Raw genomic sequence first — 21390 nt, 5'->3', positions numbered from 1 at the left:
CCATTAAAACTTCATGGGACTGTGCTGTTAAATTCGCATTCACCGAGAAACTTTCTTAAACAGATCCCTTATGCTACGCTCTGAAGCAATTAACAGAACACACAAGCGACAGAGGATTTTACTCAAATTCTATTCTCACTTACTCATCCTAAAGATATTCCCTGCTTTATCCATTTCGGTAAACAAGTAATACCAGAAAGCTTAGCTTCCATCCCCGACACCGACCCTCCTTACCCAGGCCGTTCTCCAGCCTTCTCCGCGTCTCAAGCGAGACGTATCAATTCCTTCCATGTCAATTTCCTTTCGTCTGGAGCGAAGCACCGAGCCATCCAACTGATTTAAGACGGCAGTTGCCGCTTAAAGCGTGGCCGCGTTTAAAACCCGTGGAGGAAATCGCGAGAGAACGAATTCGAGTGGCAGGCGCGGCTGAAACAGTGCATATCCCTGAACTACGCGAAATTGATCCTAATCCGTAATCCGGCTTGTTCAGCCTCCTCCGTCTGTTCTCTCCCAAGGTACTTAGCACCCCGGGACGACGAATCGGGAGAAGCAGGGGTGGGGAGCATCCGGTTGCGAGGCGAAGCAGGACGCAAGGAAAGCTTGCGTTTCCGACGGGAACACCCACTTATATTCAAAGGGATATAGCTGGCGCGCCCAATGTTCTGTGCATTATGCACGATACGACTGCGCTCAGTGCTGTCTTCAAATCACAGACACACAACCTGGAGCTTCGTTCCGTGACCACGGGCTAAGGAAACGCTAATTAGAACGACGCTTTAATTAGCGTGCGATACTTCACGGTTCGCCACGATTTACCTTTCTTATCGACAAGCTTCCCACCCTTTCCTACGATTGTCGCGAGTTAAGCACGCGAGGTCACGAACGCCTCGCCACGGACGGGGGTTACTTATTATAAGGCTGCCCCGTGAAAGAGAACTCGTGTGCAAACGGCGTACTTACCTCGGCTTGATTAGGAGTCTTTAATCAGTTGCTGGATGGAGGACCGATTTCGTGGAATTGGAAGAGAATTATTAGGGGGATACGCGAAACCTCTAGAGCCGAGTGTAACGCTAGATACCACGACATAGATGGTTGGAATGATAGAGCTGTTGCTAAACTGAGTGGAAGTGAGTCATAGGGAAATGTTAAGACATGGGCATGGCGTACAATTTCTAACAGCCTATGTTTTATCATGAGACTATTAAAATAGTGTAATGACAAACTTCTCCTGAAATCAATTTCCCTTTGAACATCCAACAGGTGATATAAAGTAATCTAATAGTAAGAAAATCCTTTGCCCCATAGTCGATTACAAATATTCCTTTTTGCAGCGATCAAAACGATTTCTCACCCCCAAACGATAAATCAGTTGGTTGGATCGGGACGGGCGTAATCCATGGTCTGATCATGGTCCCCGAAAGAATAAAAATTTTAATCTAGATTTGTCGCGCTGCCCTCCTGTTTTTTACGACGCCTCGGCCCGCTGTTACATCCCCCAGCCCTTATCGTCCCACAGGAATCGCCGTTTATCACGTAAAACCATATTGGATTCCTCGATCGTCGCGTCGCCGTGTCCAATGGGACGCGGAGACAAGGGAGGCCCGTCAAGGAGGGATAATTAATCGCGTAATTCGCCGTGAAGACGCGTCGGAATTATTCGTCGATTAATCGCGATCGTTAGGCGGGCCCCGTTTACAACGCCGATACGTTCCTCGGGGAGAACTTGGAAAGTCCTTGGAAAATACCAGCCCGTTTTCCAAAGGGGCCAGCAGACGAACAGCCTTAATTAATTTCGACTTCCCAATTGCTTCCTTGCGCAACGTTTAACCGTCTCCCTCGATCTACCGTTGCCAATAAGTCGAGCTTTAACTGCTTGCCAAAGTTTCCCACGTCGTTCTACGTTCACAGAGAGAGCGAATCATTCGGATCGACCAACAGACAGTACGAGAAACAAATTAATTATTCATGGACGTCCAACGTCCGCAGCCAAACACGCGGTAACGTCACTTTGCTACGGCCTTGCACGCGTTCGCCCCGTTGTTTAGCATGACTATAGAAGGAGCACAGAGCGTTACCGTGCGTACATAAGGACCGCAATTGTACCTCTAGACGTACACCCTCTGTACTCCTCTTGCCGACATGCACTAAACAGCTATAATTAATGCGATGCATGGACTATCGAAGCGCTGCTCGTCCAATCCTTGTTCTGGCCTGCGTCTCATTCACTGCACTGTGTTTTCAGGTAGAATATTTGAAAAGCTGAGGGTGGAGATCTAAAGTAACGGATGTAAAATGAAATTATGAAAAGAAGAAAACCAAACTAAGATTCTAATTCGTTGTGCCATTGTATTGATCCATAGTCAGTTTGCAAAGTCACTCTTCACGCCGTGGCTGACTATAGAAGGGAGTTTCTACTTAGAGAAGAAACTAGAAAGCAAGAACTTTGATTCAAGGCAATCTGAGAAATACGCAAAGTACATATGTACGTAGTACGGGAAGATCGTATTCGCGGGGAAAGAGCGTTGGAAGAGAGTTTAACGATCCCCTATTATGCAGCTAACTTACGATACACGTTGTACGTTCAGTTGCGTGCAACAATTTTCCCGCTAACTTTGTAACTAGAAAGGCGGAAAGTTAAGCGATAAACGTTGTCCGCTGAAATTCGTTTAGCGGCTCAACGATACATTCTTTTTAAGTACTTCGCCGCGTAGATCAGAGTGAAACAATGCAATCGATTTTATCGATTTCTAAAGTATCCTTATGGATACTTACGAAAGAATAAGATATTAATATCTTCTATAATATTATAAGAAACTTATTTCCAGTAGTTCTTCCAACTTCAATTAAAGAGAAAATTACAGTAAGTAGATTACTTTGGACATTTTTTATTATCTAAACTATGAACTTCATTCTGCAATCTTTTCTACAGTATCCACGCTTTTTATATCCTCAGAAAGCCAACAGGCTTTAATCGCAAGAGGTGAATCGAAGCGAGTCCATTGAAAGATTCCCATGCTCGAGAACAAGAATAGCATCGCTGCGACAAACGAAGCGAGGATACACACGCGTCTTTCGTGTATTCAAGAGTCGAATAAAGTGATCACATGAAACGGTACCGCACTCGTGGCATTGTTATCGTTAAAAGAGCCTCGATGCAGAAAGAACGCGTGCTCCGTGGTACGTGGAAAGCGAGAAGCAATTTCGTTCTTAATTCCACGACTATACTATCCTTACGTCGTTTCCTTTCCCTTAAGTAATCCATTCATTAAATTCCGCGGGAACTTTTCTCGTTTTGCTTTCACTTTCAGTGGCCCGTGCAATCCAGCGAACCCAGAGTTAGAATCGGTTGATTTTAAACTCGCAGCCCCGATCTGGCTCTATTAGAGCACGATAAAATTTCGACGTTCCGTAAACAATGGTTCCTTGGTAGCCAGATCGGCAACTAAAACTCTGCCCCAAAACATTGTATACGTAGAGATCCAGAAAGAGAATAGAACAGAGAGAGAGAGAGAGAAAGAGATACAGAAAGGAGGATTGTGCTCGAGTAGAAAGACGGACGCGAGACGGCAGGAGGAAAGCAGAAGGAGGTGTTAGAGGATCCTTATCCCTCTTATCGGTTCGCTCTCACTGTTTCCATTCCGAATCCACGAGCAGGGATTACTTAACTGGAGAAATTCATCCGAGCGAAAAGAGAACACCGTCCTTCTTCGAGGTCGGTGCTCGTTTCTCGGACCGATCGGCCCGCGAAATCAAAGTCCACGGCCCCTCGAAAATGGAGGAATCATTATTTCGCGAAAGCAGTCGAATTCGACGGCGGGTACCAGCCCATGAAGCAACATTTTCTTCCTCCGTCATTATCTTTTTCTCCCCTGACCATGGTATAGAGTAGTCTTCCGAATTCGACGCTCCGACGCATCCAGCCGATGTCTGACTAGAAATTTCGCCTGACCAGCGTCTACATCCATCTGGAAGACGGTCGAGGAGCGAGTTCGATTTCCGCGAACAATTCTGACGGATTCTCGAGTGCAACGGGTCATACGGGATACTCGGAGAACGGAGGGGCGAACGAAAATGTTTCGAGTGGAAAAAGAAACGTAGACGGAGCATGTCAAAGAGTTATTGGTAATTGCGTCGGCCTTTTCGGGCCATTGGCTTTGATAGCTTCATACTTTACGGAATCGAACGGGAGACCGCATTCGTGTCTAGCCCTTCTTATATAGTGCCCCACTAAAATCTTGGCCGGGACAATAGATAATAGAAGGAATACTGTCCTGGCCCAGCCTGGGAGAAGGATCGTCCGCTGTGATATTTAGGCGGTGGCCACACGCTCCTACCGAAACCTTCACTTCCAAACCTGCACGTTCGTAAATCAACGTGGAACGGTCATGGGAACGCGTTTCGGAGCGATTCTGTTTCTTGTTAGGACGGAGAAGCTGGCTGCTTGTAACAGAGATAATCCTGTGTAATGTCGTATGCTTAGATATTTTGAAGAAGATGAATGGAGTATGATAACTGGAGGAACTGTGAGTAGGTTTAATATACCTGATTGCTTCTAAATTAAAAACAGTCAGCTTTTGTAGAACATTAATGAAGAAGTAACTTTTCTTCACATAGTACGTAAAAATAAAAAGCAGAATGAATGGAATCTCAGTAGAACAATTGGTAAGAATTTAGTGAAGAAATAAGTAGAATTTCATACGATAACGTGAACAACTGTTCCACGCAAGAGAACAAGATTTTCTGAGGTCACAGTACGCTGAAAGGGGTAAGCTCTCGCAGTTAGCAAACATGAGTTTTTACACTATCTAAATGCGTGGCCTGTTAAATAGCGGTCCACTTCCAAAGATAAGGAATTCCCCGAAAATTCATGTAGAAAGTACACACTACTAACAATTTTAGTGATTCTGTGTTTGTTCTGCGTTTTGTTCATCTACGCTGTGTTACTTTACAACACACAGAATCTCCTCTTATCGTTTGACATCACTTCAGTATTAAACTCACCACAGAATATTAAATTCAAAATATTCAAAGGAAACTGAGCTAATGTAATTAATTATACGGAGTTATTTCAAATCAATGGTTCGATATCCATTGGCTACGTTTATTATTTGTAAACAATTATTATTAAGCATTAAGCATCAATATTGCAAAACAAATATTTTACTTACATTAAAGCAACAAGATCACTGTTATTATTGTGATTATTGTGAAACTAAAGCTTGAAAGACCGAATTAAATTTTATTCGCATTGAATGCGCTCAATCCACCCCGAGAACTATGACCACCAACCCCCTGCATCCTCCGTGCTGCGTGTTCAACGTCAAGCGATAAACTCCAGTTAATCCGGACTTTTTGTTCGGGGTGGAAAGGCGTAAGCAGCCAGCGAGATACTAAATAATTAGTGAACGGTGCAGGTTTCGAGGTGGCAGTTAAGCAGGTCGGTAGGTTACATGGTAGCTAAGCAGAGGGCTGATGGAAGCATGGGGGGCGCTAAGCGCGTCGCTATGTAAGGACCGCCCTGCCTCTCCCCACTAAGTAGATGCTTGTCAGCGGAAACTTAATTAAATATCCAAAGTGGATGCCGGAATTACTACAATTAGTATGACGGCTCTCCCTAGCCCACCCTTATTACCCGGCTAGTCCCGTCCCTCCCATTCGCGGGTATTACTACTTAATGTCTAATAAATGTCACGGCAACCGGAGTGTCGTACGTTATTTCTTTCCTACTTTCCTTCTCGTCAGCTATGCAAAGGAATTTCGGTACCTCCCGCGGAAAAGTGGAGAGAGGGAGGACAAGTAACGAACAGCGAATGCGAAAGTTTGCTCATAGTTGTCGACGCCCCTTGCTGTCCCATTTTTTGACTCTTCACGTGGCCATGGGTGAAACACGCTCGACAGAAATTGGTTAAAGCATGTAGAAGTTCTGCTAGCGTGTCTTCGATGCAAAATTTTCGCTAATGAATAGGGTCAGTAGAATTTGTCACGTGGCGCGATCAATTTTTGGAGACCATCAGGGAAGGTCGGAGATCAGGATCGAAGAGAGAAATTCAGTGGCGATGGGTGCTCGAGACGATTCCGAGACGTTTGATAGTTCGATTCGGTGTTACAAGCACGAAGGGTACTTTACTGAACTGGCACGTAAATACGAGCCCGAAGGACTTTCTTTCCCGTTCGAGAAGTGGTCCTCCATCATCCGCTCGGAGAGAGAGATGGGGCCGACGAGGAGGCCAAATTACAAAGAAGGAATGTAGAAGCCGGACGGACGCCTTTTGTCTCGCCCGAGATTTTTCCCTGCGATTTAATTGCGGGGAAGGAATCGCCGCGGCCGAGCGACGACGACGACGACGACGACGACGAGAGAGATGTCTAGCCGTTTATTGCAAATCGAAGGAGAGAATCGCCGTACCGATGAATGGTACTCCAGACACTCAGAACGATCTCGACAAACGGATGAAATTACAGCCAGGCGATCTATAATCGAGTGTCTGCCCAACGACGATAAAAGTGGAGGGAGAGAAAGGAGAAAACCGATGAAAATTTCGAACAACCAACGAAACCCTGCGTTTCCCTGCGTTTCCCTCTACTTTTATCGTCTTGCAATTTGCATCGACCGCCGTTGTACTTCCGCTCGAGTCTTCTCGTCGAATTTTCGTTTTCTCTAACAACGTTTTATTTTCTTTGGGAAATTTTCCGCGATGAAGCGAAAGAGACACGAAGCAGAGACAAAAACAGGGGAAAAGGAAGGAGGTAGAGAAGCGTGCGCAGCTTGCTATATAGCGATATCTATTGGCGCGAGAAAGGAACGGTTTACAACAGAATATTGTCCTGTCTAAGCCGCTCTCCAATATTTCATCAACTTTCTTATTCCTTCTTTTCCACCGCCCTCCGCAGCTCTGCGTCATCTTTTTTCACTCTGCCCACCTGTCTCCCTCTACATTGTTCTCCTTCTTACAAGGCAGCCTGTTTGGTCTCAGGGTGACGGCGACGAAAACGAAGCGCGCTAAGCATATTTAAGTATTTTATCAAAAATTCAGCGGTGAAAATAGAGTATTCTACGTTGGTAATACGAAGCAATTGCAACACTCTCTATTATCCACTGAGAACATTGAACATTACCTGTCGATAATTAAAGATGCCAATCTCATTTAACAGCGGACATATGCAGGCACAAGAGTTTTTACAAGAGGAGCTATTTTCAGAATAATATGTTACACAACACAATAATGGAATAAAATTCCAATTATACATTAATAATACCAGGGATAATTCATCAATTATTAATGAATAAAAAATGAAGATAATCGTGCAGTGAAATACCTATAACGAGCCGAGTTAATTTCAAAACACATACCGAAAATCATTTAATTCCAAACAACTTCAATATTCAGCCATACCAGAAACGCAAATGAATAATGAAATATTGATAAACATGTAAATACATTAACTTTCCATTCAAAGTGAAATAACAAAATAAACTCAATTATAAAATAACTATCGAAGGATCTCCATTCATCCTTCACTTGAACATATTTTCAGAGAATGGAAACACAAATATCTCTGACACAATAAATCTGCACACTCCGCGAATTTTGTCATATCACGATATCACTGCGCACCTCGTCTCACTCTACTTCAACCCCTAACAGCTCCATAGTATCCCCCGACTTCCTTAAGAACCTCAAGCACGCCCTTCGCCCGTTGTAATAGTATTTTGTAGCCCCTCGAACATTGACGATCGCGACTTTACGATCCAGAAACAGCAAGAAAGAAAAAATCGCCCGTAGCTCTGACAGGGTCCTCGTCTCCAACGAACCCTCGAGTCGCCAAGAGATTAAACCTCGCGTTTTACCCGAGAATTTCGCATCGTCGGAGCGGCGCGTCGATTCGTTCCGCAGTGCGTTCACAAGACAAACATTTCGCCAGAAAAAAACAGCAAGAAAGAAGCTTACTGGTCAGGAAGCAAACCTGGTTCGTTACACGCCACCCTCGCTCCTCCTCTGTCCCCTCGCTACGTAACTCGGTCGGCAACAATAAAAATTTTAGTGCTGCTGGCCGGGTTATTGTATGGACAGCGAACGCTCTACTTGCGTCGGGGCAAAGGGCGAAACAGCTGAATTACCAAAGTACAGCGGGAAAAAAATGTCCTCCGTGTAATTTCGGTACAGCAAACGGCCGCGCGCGTAAATATATATCATCTCACTGCGGGGGTAGCGACGCAACATTCGCCCCCTGTTCTGAAAACATTCTATGACAGGTTCTGCGCGCGATGTTCTACGTGTACCCGCGCGAAATCGCTCGATACGCATAGTAACGAGGGGCGCTCGCCCCTATGGCTGGCCCAAGGGGCTGAAAAAGCTTCGACTTTACAGGCAGATATTAAGGGCCGCTTTTAGCGGGAGTAATGAATTTTAACGGCGGATGAGCTCCCATAGCTGTTCAGCTGCACGGCCCCGCATACCCGACCTAAGAAATTGCGCCCGCGAAATTATTTCCTTTATAAATCAGCGGCCATACGTTTCGACGTCATCCTACTTCAGCCCGCATACCACCCTCCCTCTGTTCTCTCTCTCGCCGATGTCTCCATAGCCGCCGAACCGGAGGAGCTTCCAAGAGAAATGGTCAGGGTTTATTAACAATACGTTATCGGTTGAAAAATTCGAGTCCTGTTACGAGGGAAGAATTGCGACGGGTACCAGTGCGCCTGCGACCAGTGGTAATCTGCAAACACGAGGAAAAAGACAAGGGGAAAGATTGCAGTAGCCCCCTTGTCGCAGGAAATAGTTTTTAGTCTCGTTACGAAAAGCATTTCGTATTGTCGCGAGTGGAGGGAAGGGAGCTTGTATTGAGTTGTCTCTGAGAGCACGTGGCAAATAGAGAATCTTGTCTTGAGGTACAGAGTGTTCTAGGTATTGTACCTACGAACTTCATTTCTTCGTAGCACTCGAAGAAAAGGAGAGGAAGGTTACAATGGACCTGAATCTACACACCAATCGTTTCACGAACATTCTATTAGGTATTTCATAGTGCCACGGGTAAAGAAAAAAGGAAACTATTACCTATAATATTTCAGATGTCACACGTAGTCAGTAGTAATACAATTCTTCTAAAAAGAGAAGAAACCTGAAATAATCTAATTCCTATTCACATTGCCTAGCACTATGCCAATCAAAATAAGAAATCAAGCACTACGTCTCCTCCTTCAAGACCTACCAGCCCACGTCAATTTGTCCCCATAACTCTAAATCAACCCATGAACCCAGGTTTTTATCGATAAGTGGGGCTTACACCACCTCGGGGTTAGAACGAATAAGAAGCTTGGATGGAATAAACCGCAATTGTTTGAGGCCCCCTCTCTCGAACAGCAGCTTCCGGAGTGAAACATCAGAGGGGGTGAATCTTTCAGCAGAGAGCAGAGGACACGAAGAGACATGGGCGTCCGGTATGGGGCTTGATTTGGTACCAGAATAGCGATGGTGGGGATGTAGTAATTTGTCGGCTTGGGAAGGCGGCTGGCTCCAAGCTGATAACAGGGGGTGGTCCATTCTCCTCTGATTCTGCCACCCCGTTTCTCCTCGTCCTCCAGTCCAAGCCCTTCCTCTTCCCCCCCTTGGCGCCCTGTCTGTTCCACTTGCGAGTATGCCAACCCATGGATCCGCGTAAGACGTCCGGTCTCTCGCTGTGTCTCGGATGTGTACGACGACAGGGGCGTAGAGGGACGTGGGGGTGGAAAGACGACAATATCAGAGGCGAGGAACGAGACACCAGGGGATTTTCCATAATCGAGCGGCGTACTCTCGTCGTTTATGACTGGCGCCAACTTCCTGCCCTGATCTTACGTAGCTTTTCTACAGACCCTCGGCCGCGATAAAAGTAATTTCTGCCGGGGATTTCGTAATAACGTCGCGGCTAGTCGATTCTAAGGTCGATTAACGCCGCTGCGAAACCGATGAAAGAGACCGCCGCGGGGGTGAAGGAGGCGAGAACGGAGGAGGGGTGCGGAAGCGCGAGCACAGAAGGAACTGAATCGTAATCCGATGAAGCGATTTAAGGGAACCGCGAGGAACAACGAAGACGGTGCAAACAGAAGAGAAACAAATCGAAGCTGGCAGCGGCGTTGGCGCTCGTTCGATTCACCTTCGCGGCGAATTATTTCGATCGAGGGAAACGGAGCGTGTAACAAGAGGTACCCTTAATTCGGCCAGGAATCCACTTCGGTGGAGTTGAAATTCTTGAGCCGGCTGATTGGCGAACAAAGTTACCTTTCTAATCTCGTTTCGCCGAGGACCGACTGTTCCCAAATTTATTCTGCCAGACTGTGCACACGCGCCCGCCGCAACCCCTGGACCGCGTGTTCCAATCGGTTTAGCATTAGCGTGCCGGAAAAGTTCTAATTACTGGGTGTGCGACGAATAATCATTAGAACACTGCGTTTAAAGACACTACGGCCTCAACACAAACAAGCATTAACGATTAAGGAGTTTAAGGGGTGCAATTAATTATGAAAAGTTCTGCATTATTTTATGGAGAAATAAGGACCTTCTACTGTGCTATAGTCCTATTTTCTTAGAAAATAAATTAGAAGATTACCAAAGTTGAAGATACAGTTCAGTCATAGAAGTCCTTTACAAAAGACAAAATTGTTCCAGCTGGAAGTATTCGATTTCTTTTTTCGTATAAAGATGAAAAATGATGTTTTCAAACTCGCGAAAATTTTCTTCTCTCTCAAAGGGTTAAAAATGACAAGTTTTCCCTCAAACTCAGCTCCCAGCCCCACGTGCACGTAGCACGCCACCCCTGCAGTTCTGTAACGGAGTGCCCCAATTGTCTTCGCTTAAAAAATTCTAAGGCGCCGGACACGGAGGGTGCTCAGGCGGAACGACCGTCGATGTAAAATTTCATAAGACGCTGGGAGAGCCAGTTTCAAGAAGCTACGGACCGGTTAACACCAAGAAGCCGCGCCGCCCCGAGAGTTAGTATCTTTAATATGTCTGACGTATGCAGCAGTTAAATTAAAGCTCTACGGGAACTCCGAAGGCTCTCACCTTGTTTCAGCCCCGTACGTTAACTCAGGAAGCTCACGGTAATATCGCATACCAAACCCTCGTCGTTCCACTTTCTTCGTTGTTTTATACAAACTAACTACCCTGGCCGAACATATTCGAAAGCAACACATCCTTTTCTCCCCCGATGGCGACCAACTACTGCCAGTTTCGCAGAAAACTATGATAGAGATTCTCATTGATGTGCTATGAGTCGATAAAGACGAGATAAATTGTGTGGATTTCGAGGGTCTACCGATCTTTATTCGTCAAATTGAACGAATGGAAAAGCTATGTTTTCTCGCAAAGAACATTGGAACAGCGATCTAATAAAAAGAGGAAAATCACAATTGGGATGTTCCTCGTTACCGTTTCCACTGCTTTTTGCCTATTCGAACGTCGTTTTACGAGTGCAAACCACTTTTGCGTTTCGTTGTTACTGGACTCGCGAAACTAACCTTGTCACGTCGTCGTTCTCTCTTAAAACGACGAGCAGCGATCACCCAGATATCCGATACTGCTTAGACATTCACTACTCGAATATTCCTGTAGATCCTGACAGCGTGCATTCACAGATAGACTGAAATGCACGCCTGTGAAAGTGTGTGGATAAGTCTTAAACCGCATTCTCACGTACAGAAGTATCAAGCATCGATGACTCTTTAATGTTTGCACCCTTGACGGAATCTGTGCGCAGTTCCTCGGAGAAACATTCAATATATGTTCAACTAATCAATGAAATACCAATATGTGTCTTTAATTAATATAAACTACGCCCATGTCCACGAGATATCGGTATATTAGTTTAATCCGTGTTTGATTATTCCGCACCGGATGCGGCTGTTAATTAATCACGTGAAATGTGCAATAATATTGTTGGTATTGCGCATTTAATGCGTTACATTAATTCCGAGTTGGCTTTTAGTGCAATTAACGTGAAATTGCAACTTTGCACGTATCAGCCTTTTGAACTGAGCAGGTGGTGTGTAAGAAATAACAGTGGTGATAAACACTGACAGTGTTTGAAAGGATATAACTTTTTACCTTCTTGGTTTACTCACTTTATACACATATATTATTTTTTTGGAGTCAAATTGTCGATTCTATACAAAATTGGCGAAATCAACCATAGATTGTCTTACCAGTAGACGTTTCATTTACCACCTGAATAGATTAGCAATGACGAAAGCAACCCTTCCTTTTTAAATATCAAAAAAAGATCAATGAGTGTCTACTACCGAATTTTGCAAATGTTAATGTCCTCCAGGCAGTCAGAGATAGTTCGAATAGGACACTCAAAGACACATCGAAGTTTCGAAAAGGAGGCACACAGCCACGATCGCTGGCGGTGGCGCGCGCATGCCGATACGCCTGCATAACACATTCTCCTGACTACCAACCACCGCCTAGGGGGTGCAGAGAGCTTTTTAGCGAACTGTCAAACTCCGTCGAACCACGAATTACTCATTCCAGTACGTATCCCTGGATGCAGTCCCGCAGTGCGCACTACTGTGTGGATCAAAGACCTACCTCGGACGGGGATATACCGCGGACGAGAATTTGGAAATATCGATCTTGGTCAGCGACACGTTCGAGAATTGCCGAACCACGCGAATGAACGAGTGAATGGAGAAGATTGATTGACCGATAGATGAGGTCGAGTTAGAATACCGATCTCGTACCAATTCGCCACCCCCATCCTCGAATATGTTTTGTCAGCCGATCTGCCAGACATCGAGATTCGTTCGGCGTGGCAAGTCGTGTAGGAAACCTTTTAGAACAGTGAATGCAACTAGGCAACGAGGAAATTGAAACTTCGTTAACGAAAGGGGATCAATATGCTAACAATGTTGTAAAAGTCTTACAATGGTATTTCCTGGTTCTTGTTTTTCGATTAATTGATATATTCGGGTTGCGATTCAAAGTTCAGGAAATTTTCAATATAAAATGAAAAGCTGTAATTTATTTTCAAATATTTCCGCTGTGTAGTTAGAAATTTAACAAGAATTACAAGAATTTCAATAACGTCGGAAATCATTATTTAAATTGTCCTGTTCATGTATGGGTCATAGAACTGTGAATGCATTAAATGAAGTTGATTAAAAATCGCTGAAATTTGTCATCACGCCAATTTTCTATGCAATTAATAGCGAACGCGTAGTTTGTCATATTAAAATAGCTAACGCTACGTAGAAACACGTTCACATAGACACAACTATTCATGCACGCGTCACCATATATCTATACCTCTTCGAATCGCGACGAAATTTATGGCGCTGCAACTAAATCCAACATAACCCCCTCTAATCCCTACTCGTTTTCCTCTCGTTTTCCCGCCAAACAGGAGGAAGCTCCACGACTGAACCGGAAATGGCGGCAGCTGAGTCGACGGAAACAAGATGCTACGGTGTCACCTTGTTCCCGCCATCCGCCATTGCCACTGTCCAGTGGTGATGCTTGCTAAAATTTCCATATCCCTTCGAAGTATTTATACCCGTCACACAATGTCACACAAATGCATACACCACGTACCTTTGTCGTCGTGAGTTCCTTGTCCTGCGATGGGCACGCGTCCAAAACCCACTGGAATTCGGCGAACTCACCAGCAACGATGACCGCGAGTAGAACGATTCCATTTACGCGAAACGAGACACGGTAAACGACGCGCGGTACGCAGATACGTCGAGATTCGCGGAACACTTCGCGTTTGGGATGATAAATTCGAACGAGTTATGAAAAATGCATCGAAAACGAGTTTGTTAATCAACGTCGCGAGAATCGCACTAAAAACGAGTTCGTTAGTCAACGTCACGCAATACAGCGTCACTGGTAGGAACGACCGAACGGTCAAATTAGAATGAACGGAATGATGGAATTGAACAGACATATTGAGTATTAGAAAAAGTTTGACGGTTGGAAGAGTCTGGATCACTACACGTGAACGTTTTTGTTGTTCTTATAACGAGAATAGGCTTTACACACACAAAAAATAGCGAAAACTCGCGAGAGAATAATAGGCACGATATTTTAGTATACTTTATACGGTTATTTCTGTGGAGCAAACAATTTAAGTTCAGAATTTACGCGCCGAGATACATACTGTTACCGACCACCGCAACGTCCCGAAAACGACTGCAGTAGCGCCGCTTCACGGACGCCGTAATAGGCGCAGCCAACAAACACCTGGCGCGAAATTTGAATTCGTGTGACTCTGAATAATCATTTAGTTATTGAAAGAATATAAATTATTACAGTGCTGTAAATGTAACTCGTATTAAGGGGGAGGTATACCATATGATTCACATGAGACCAATTACGTTTATAATACCCCAATTAAATATAGGGTGTGTTAAAGAGTTAATAAGAAATAAAGCAGTTGACATTAAACCTAAAACTTCTATTCTTTTAAGTATTAGAACTAGAGACTAAAGACAAGTGTAAGAAGTAGAAATATCAATTGGATTTTATTGAATTCAGATATTAATGGTAATAAGTAGAGAAATTGTAACATTAGAGTCAGGCATGAGGCATGGTAGATACATAATAGGGGCAACAGAAGAAATAAATTTAAAATTTCAGAGAAAACTTATCGGTGATCCAAGCTGACCGATGGTCACCTTGCTAACTATCCACTGATCAGTTGAGTCCAGAGGTCCAATGTCCATTTCCAGTGTTCCCAGAGCTTGAGGACCCATGATGACCAGTGGTCATCTGCCAACTGCCCACTGGTCAGTTGAGTCCAGGGGTCCAATGTCCATTTCCAGTGTTCCCAGAGCTTGAGAGCCCATGATGACCAGTGGTCATCTCCCAACTGCCCACTGGTCAGTTGAGTCCAGAGGTCCGAGGTCCAGGGCGGTCCCAGGCCCTGGAGTCCCTCCAGGATCCCGAGGAGGGTCCGCACCCGCCGGAGGACCCGCGACGAGTGAGACACTCATGCTCCTGCATGGGTATTTATACTCTCTCGGAGAAAATGGGAAACCAATCAGAGAAGTTCTTCGAGTGGTAGGAATTTTGAAATTGATCTAACGAGCAATATTTTGCATAAAATTGATATTCCCGAGAGAGTATAAATGCCTATGCAGGAGCATGAGTGTCTCACTCGTCGCGGGTCCTCTGGCGGGTGCGGACCTTCCTCGGGATCCTGGAGGGACTCCAGGACCTGGGACCACCCTGGACCTCGGACCTCTGGACAGAACTGACCAGTGACCAGTGACCAGTGGGCAGTTGGCAGATGACCACTGGTCATCAAGGGCCCTCAAGCTCTGGGAACACTGAAAATGGACATTGGACCCCTGGACTCAACTGACCGGTGGGCAGTTGGCAGATGACCACTGGTCATCATGGGGCCTCAAGCTCTGGGAACACTGGAAATGGACATTGGACCCCTGGACTCAACTGACCAGTGGACAATTAGCAAGATGACCATCGGTCAGCTTGGACCATCGATAAGTTTTTGCTCAAATTTTAAATTTATTTCTTCTGGTACCCCTGTGTCCTTCAGCGGGTACTGGTGCTCATTAGGATCTACTGAATGAACTCCTGGACTATCTTGGGCTACCCTGGACCTCATTGACCAGTGAACAACTTCACCATTGGTCAGATGTCTTTGGCTTACAAATATAAGTTTTTTGTGAAGAAATATAGATAGGTCTTTGATTTAAAGATAAATAAGGAGGATAGTTAGTGGGATACTTTTTATATTGAGTGATATGATAGGAATATTTGCTTGTTTGGTAGCATTACCAGCGTCAGTGATATGAAAATACTGTGTTTCCTACATCCACTACGGAAGAATTGCAGAGGGTGCTCGAAGACCAGTGATTTTTTGAAAAGTCGCTTGTTCAGAACATGAGACATGGAAGTCCATTGGATGTCCAGTCTATCCTGTACACTCGTCTGTTGGTGTGGTCCAGTTTATCTTTTGATGATAACCCGTGTATATGCAACTGCTGGTAAGCGTACAATTTCTAGCAGCAAACCTACTGTTGCAACTATTGATCGTATCCAACGTTCGTCAGTCGGTCACAAGGTATTCTGACTTTTATTTGCTCTCAAAGCAAACCCTAACAAAGCGGTTGTAATCTTTGCTAATGAAGCATGCCTTTGAATTCAGTCGAAATTTGTTTGATCGATAGTCGAATTTACTTTGAAGACTACTGCTTAGTAGACGTCACAATGCAGGCTAAACACTCAGATTAAAAAGAGAAATTTTTTGCGTAAAACTGACGTGAATGAATCTCTATAGTAGAAATTTTAGCAAAATGAGTGATCTGTCCAGTCAGGATTGCGAAGAGTCTCTTCTGATCTCTTCTGACAGAAAGTTAAAAATCGGAGGAACCAAGTAAGTAAACAGTTCAGTTATTTTTTCGTGCTATTATAATTGAATTTTTAAAACACCTATACTTCTATTGTCAGATGGGAACTACCAATTCCAAATTCAAAGGAGTACTGGAGCAAATTTTGTGATGAGGAAGAGAAGAAGCTACTTGTCGTAAGACATCCTTTTCTAAATATTTCCTTTAATTCCTTTTCCAATAAAGACACCAACTTCGTTAGTAAAACGTTTAATTCAAATGTCTTTTCCAATCTTTGCATAGGTAGTTCTACAGTGTCCGAAAACTCTTTGCATAAGTTATCGTCCTCAGAGTTAAATCTTAACATTAACAAGGATTACTCTAATAATGGTGAATTATTTCCAAAATCAATATTGAAGGCTCCATCTCGAGCTCCTTCAAAAAGTTCAGCTACACCGTGTAATCTTGACACACTCTCTAAAGTTACACGAATCCCAAAATTAGATACTTCAAGTACTCGACCTAGTTTCGCTAGAATTTTCCCCGGAAAGGTGGATCATATCCGCGCTTCTTTCAGTGTCCAAAATGAAGCGAAAGCACAGGTCGAAAATTTGCCTGTCTGTTCTCCAACTCTTCCAATCCTGAACGCACTTCCTGCAAATTCAGCATTAAAGAAACCGCAGAAAAATTTGTCACAATATTCGAAGTGTAATTATACAAGGCTACCACAAGAAAATAATGCTCTGGGAATGAAATCTACTCTGTCTCCTCAAAAATCTGTAGAGACTGCTCGCAAAGAAGAAAGAAGAGATGTGGGTGTTCTGGAATCGTCAAGAGAAGAGCCTTCATTAAAATACTCTATTCGTTGTGCTTATAAAGCACTAAAGTACCTAACAAAAGACAAAAAGTCTGGCTCTAAACATAGAACGATTAAACATTCTTTCAGAAAATCCTCTTCTGAATCCCTTGCAACTGGTGTAGAAGAGTCGGGATTGTTTAAATCCAAAAAGTTCAGAAGACATAAACAAGGCGACATAGAATCCTTGCAAGGAAAGTCGAAAAGGAAGTCGCTTAAGGATTCACAACTCGCAGACATCGACATCGAACGTGCAACTTTGAAATTGGAGGAGACAATGTCGAAGACGATTCCCTCGGGGTCTCGTTCTACATCAGGGCCGAGCCCTAAGTTCGTGTACCCTGAGCCTTGGGAAAGTCCTTCGAGTCGTTTTCTCTCATCCATTCCGAAATTATCGGGTTTCCCTCGTAGAAATTGTGACAGGTGTTTGTCGTGTATGTACAAATCGTTTGAAGCTCCTACAAAAAAGAGGCTCTCTTTTCCTATGACACTCTTACAGAGAACCCTAAGTCCGCAGAGCACACGCGTCTCCTCATCCTCCAGCTCTAGCGAGGACTCCATTTCGATAAGCTTAGCAAACCTGAGGGATGAGTTAGAAAGAATTGTAAGTTCTGAAGCTGAAACCAAGAATGTAACGTTTGACGAGAAAGATATCTCTGAAAGTCAGATCGTTAAAGCAGTCTCTACTTTGTCCAAAGAAAAATGCGAAGAAATAGTTGAAGCAGCGGAGCGGAAGAACGTTCCAGATTCAGAATTGTCGCATAAGACAATTACGGAGACAGAGGATCAGCGGGAGGATGACTTAACTTCGGCGGGAAAAAATTTGAATGACACTAGCAGCTGCGCGCAAGTTGCGTCTTTGGAACAATTGAAAGTTTCTTCCTCATTCCACAGTGAAAGTTCCGTCGAAGACGATTCACTTGCTATTTCCATAAGCGACAGCCAATCCAAGCAGCAGTTTATAGCGCCATGTCATGCTCCCATAAACTTGAGACCTAGCTTAGAGCCTCTGAGAGCGTTGAGAAACAGAAAACCCACAACCCTGCAAGATCGGATTGTTCTTAATGAATCTTCGTCGATGAAAAAGACCATCTCCGCTGACGACGACGACGACGATCCACAGAAGCCGAGATCTAAGGACACTTCCAATAAATCTAAAACAGGTGATGAGCAGAAAGCTCCACCACTCGGTAGAACTTTAATGAAAGCAAAATCTGTTTCGGAGCAACTGACGCTTGAAAACGCGAAACTGGAAACTTTGAGAAAGGAAGACCGAGTCCTCAGAAAAGCGACCAGTCTGTCGAACTTTACTGTTCTAGAAGAAGACGTGTCTGATAAAGCAGGAGTTTGTCACAAAGCATCAAGGGATACAGTGAAAGAATTAGAACCTTTGCAAGATGACTACTCGCGAACAACACCTACAATTTCGAAATTGCCAATTACAAGTATACAGGAGATCACAGAAATCTTGGAAAATCTTGACGAGAATGCATCGTCGATGACTATGCTAGATACCTTATGCAAAGAGTTTTCGGAACGCATCTCGAAAAATGTCGGCGACGCGTACGCAAAAAGGAATAACAAATTGATCGCGACGCTGACGAGGTTGTTGGTCGATTCTAAACGCTACCTGTACCCCGAGAAGTTCCCCTCTAACTTGCTTTTCTCCACGAACCAGCCACCACCATGCAACCCCCGCATTCTCAAACGAATCCTACCCCTCAAAACCTACAATCTCATTGCACCAATACTGGGATTGCCGGAATGGTATCCGATAAAAGAGACTTCGTTCGACAGAGAGGATATTCTGCATGAATATATCGAGAACAATTCCAGTGAGACCACACCGGGCAGTCCAGATGACAGCCTAGCATCCTTAGAGGTGGGTCATTTTACTACTGTTATCTCATTTCGTAATTAAATGACACTCTAGAAATACCCTTTCTATAATCATCAAGGTACATCCTTCAACACTAGAAGATACCGAATCAGTTGGTAACGAGGAAAAAGGGGGTCAACGTAAATACAATCCTTACGCTCTGTTTCTGATGAAGCCAAGACGAAAGGTGTGATATCGGACCGATAAACTGGGTAATCTTCACCTAGGAATATAATGAAAGTGGACAAAGTGAAAAGGAGAAAAAACAAGTCGCTTGAATGTATCAGGTGATCACCTGGCGACCTTTGACAGAACGTGACCTCGAAGGCTACGATCCGGATGCGACGCTTCTAATGAAAGCCGACAACATGATGAAGAAAATTTGCGAAGACTTTTGTGAGTGGCTCGAAACTCTAGGCGGAACGGATAAAACCATCGACGAGGAAGTTCTCAGAGATATGTTTGAAATCGATTTCAACGCGGAGGCTTGTAAAGCGATGCAGGTGAAAGAAAAGTGTACTACTTTCTTTTATTATTTTTTGTGAAAATTTATTACACTTGGATACAATTTGACATTCAATTTTAATTCCTCTGGATACACCAGCTTCTGTTCTTCTAAACAGGTATTGATTCAAGAGATGCCAGTGGTGCCCGCGGAGGTGGCCTTAACAAGAAACACCCCCGGAGCGAGTAGGCTTGCAATGACGAAGAGACACGTCATGAGGGACGTAAAGGCGGAGGAAACGCCGGAGCATACGAAAGCCTTTGGTAAATACCTACCATGGGAAGTCCAGTTTGTGCCACCTAAGAATCAAGTTCGGAAGAATTGGCTGTGGTGCGAGCACGTGCCAGAGGATCTCGATACGATGGAAGTGGTCTGGAAAGACATAACGCACCTGAAGAGCGTGAGGGGCTTCGTAGAGTGGCTTCAACAGCATCCGAAGGTGATTTATTTTAATCAGCTGCTGAAATTTGACTAAACTACCGATTTCTGGATCCAAGACGCTGTTCCTATGTATTCGTCTCGAAATTAGCTTTAACGCGCAAATGCGCTGAAGACGGCAGATAATTAAGCCCATTGCTTCCGAGTATTATAATATTATACAAGGATGCATCGAAATCCTCTTAACTGCTGTTACAGGTTCCACGGCCGGAGGCTTTGAAGACAATCGTATCAATGGATGTTGAGGCCTTAAGGCAGATAGAGGAGGATGATACATTTGCGCATCTCGAGATGGATCTCGATCAAATTACGAGTCTGAGGGTGGCAGATAGCAGCGACGCAATTGCGTGAATGTTCACTGTGACTTTTATTTCACTCTCTGTACCTTTTGTACCCGATAACGCACGTAAGATTGATTTAATATAATCTTTTTAAACGTTCCCCTTGTATTTGATCGTTTTAAAATGATCTATCTCAATTTTCGCGTAATTTTCCTGTCATAGACTCTGCATTTTCGCCGCGTTACTCCCGATACGCGAATATTTTAATTGCATTCGATTGTTACGCAGTAAATGTCGGGTGAATACGAAATGAGCATCAAAAATCAACGCGCCCGCGGCCGAACGTTTCGAAGTCTCTCGCGCGTCGGTTTGAAATGAACCGAATGGACGTGCGTGTAACCGATACGACGAGTCAGTCAATGACACGATGTCAAAAGCACCGTTTTGCGTACGAAACGGAGGGTTAACCTCTGAAGCCTCTACGAATATGCGAGGGGCCGCGAGGAATTTCTGACGGGCCGTTCGGTATCACCATTTCCACCGAATATCAAACATCGATCGTATTTCAACCGCGATGGGAAACAGAATACATACACGGAGATTCGTAACATTCTGTGGGGGATGGGAGGGGGAGGGGGGAAGAAAGCAGTGGGTTATTTTCATCGTCGAATACGCAATCGCTGAATAAACTTGGATATTTAACATGAAACGTTGCGCAATAATTGTGCGTTCGGTGGAAAAAAACGGAAAAGGGGGACACAGAGACGAAGCGCGTTCCAAAAGCCGAACGATTAACAGCGTTCGTTTACTTTACGCCATCGAAATGAAACCAAACGATGCATTTCAACAAGGCAATAATAAATTGCGAGTAACACGATCCCGATGTCAATCCAGCCGATTCCTTTGACCGCGAGCGAATCGTCCTCGTTACGGTCGATGTCAATAATTCCACGGACGAATATAATGCAAACGAGATGTCGAGGAGTATTGGAAACGTATCGCCGAGGTGTCGTTGTCTGGCCGCGACAGCGGGGACACCGCCAAATCACGATTTTTCTTGGTGAGTTGAAACCGAAGGGATATGAAAAAGGAAGAAAC

At 44.4% G+C, this 21390-nt stretch overlaps 2 protein-coding genes across 2 annotated transcripts in view; one reads left to right on the top strand and one right to left on the bottom strand.

Annotated features, from left to right (window-relative positions):
* The window catches only part of Scgdelta (sarcoglycan delta), a 182222-nt gene extending 168567 nt beyond the window's left edge, over positions 1-13655 (bottom strand). Inside the window, exon 1 of the mRNA XM_076380066.1 lies at positions 13572-13655. The gene's annotated coding sequence lies outside the window, so the exon portion shown is untranslated. The remainder of the gene's footprint in view (positions 1-13571) is intronic.
* A 2645-nt stretch (positions 13656-16300) lies between these two features.
* LOC143180120 (uncharacterized) lies at positions 16301-20362 on the top strand. The gene is made up of 6 exons (XM_076379654.1): positions 16301-16380; positions 16455-19071; positions 19148-19255; positions 19356-19571; positions 19692-20012; positions 20210-20362. Exons 1-6 carry the CDS (start codon positions 16301-16303, stop codon positions 20360-20362), a joined length of 3495 nt encoding a protein of 1164 aa, XP_076235769.1.
* The last annotated feature ends 1028 nt before the right edge of the window (positions 20363-21390 follow it).

This window comes from Calliopsis andreniformis, chromosome 6 (assembly GCF_051401765.1).
Source record: "Calliopsis andreniformis isolate RMS-2024a chromosome 6, iyCalAndr_principal, whole genome shotgun sequence".
NCBI classification, from domain to species: domain Eukaryota; kingdom Metazoa; phylum Arthropoda; class Insecta; order Hymenoptera; family Andrenidae; genus Calliopsis; species Calliopsis andreniformis.
This window is presented reverse-complemented; position numbering and strand designations above follow the sequence as displayed.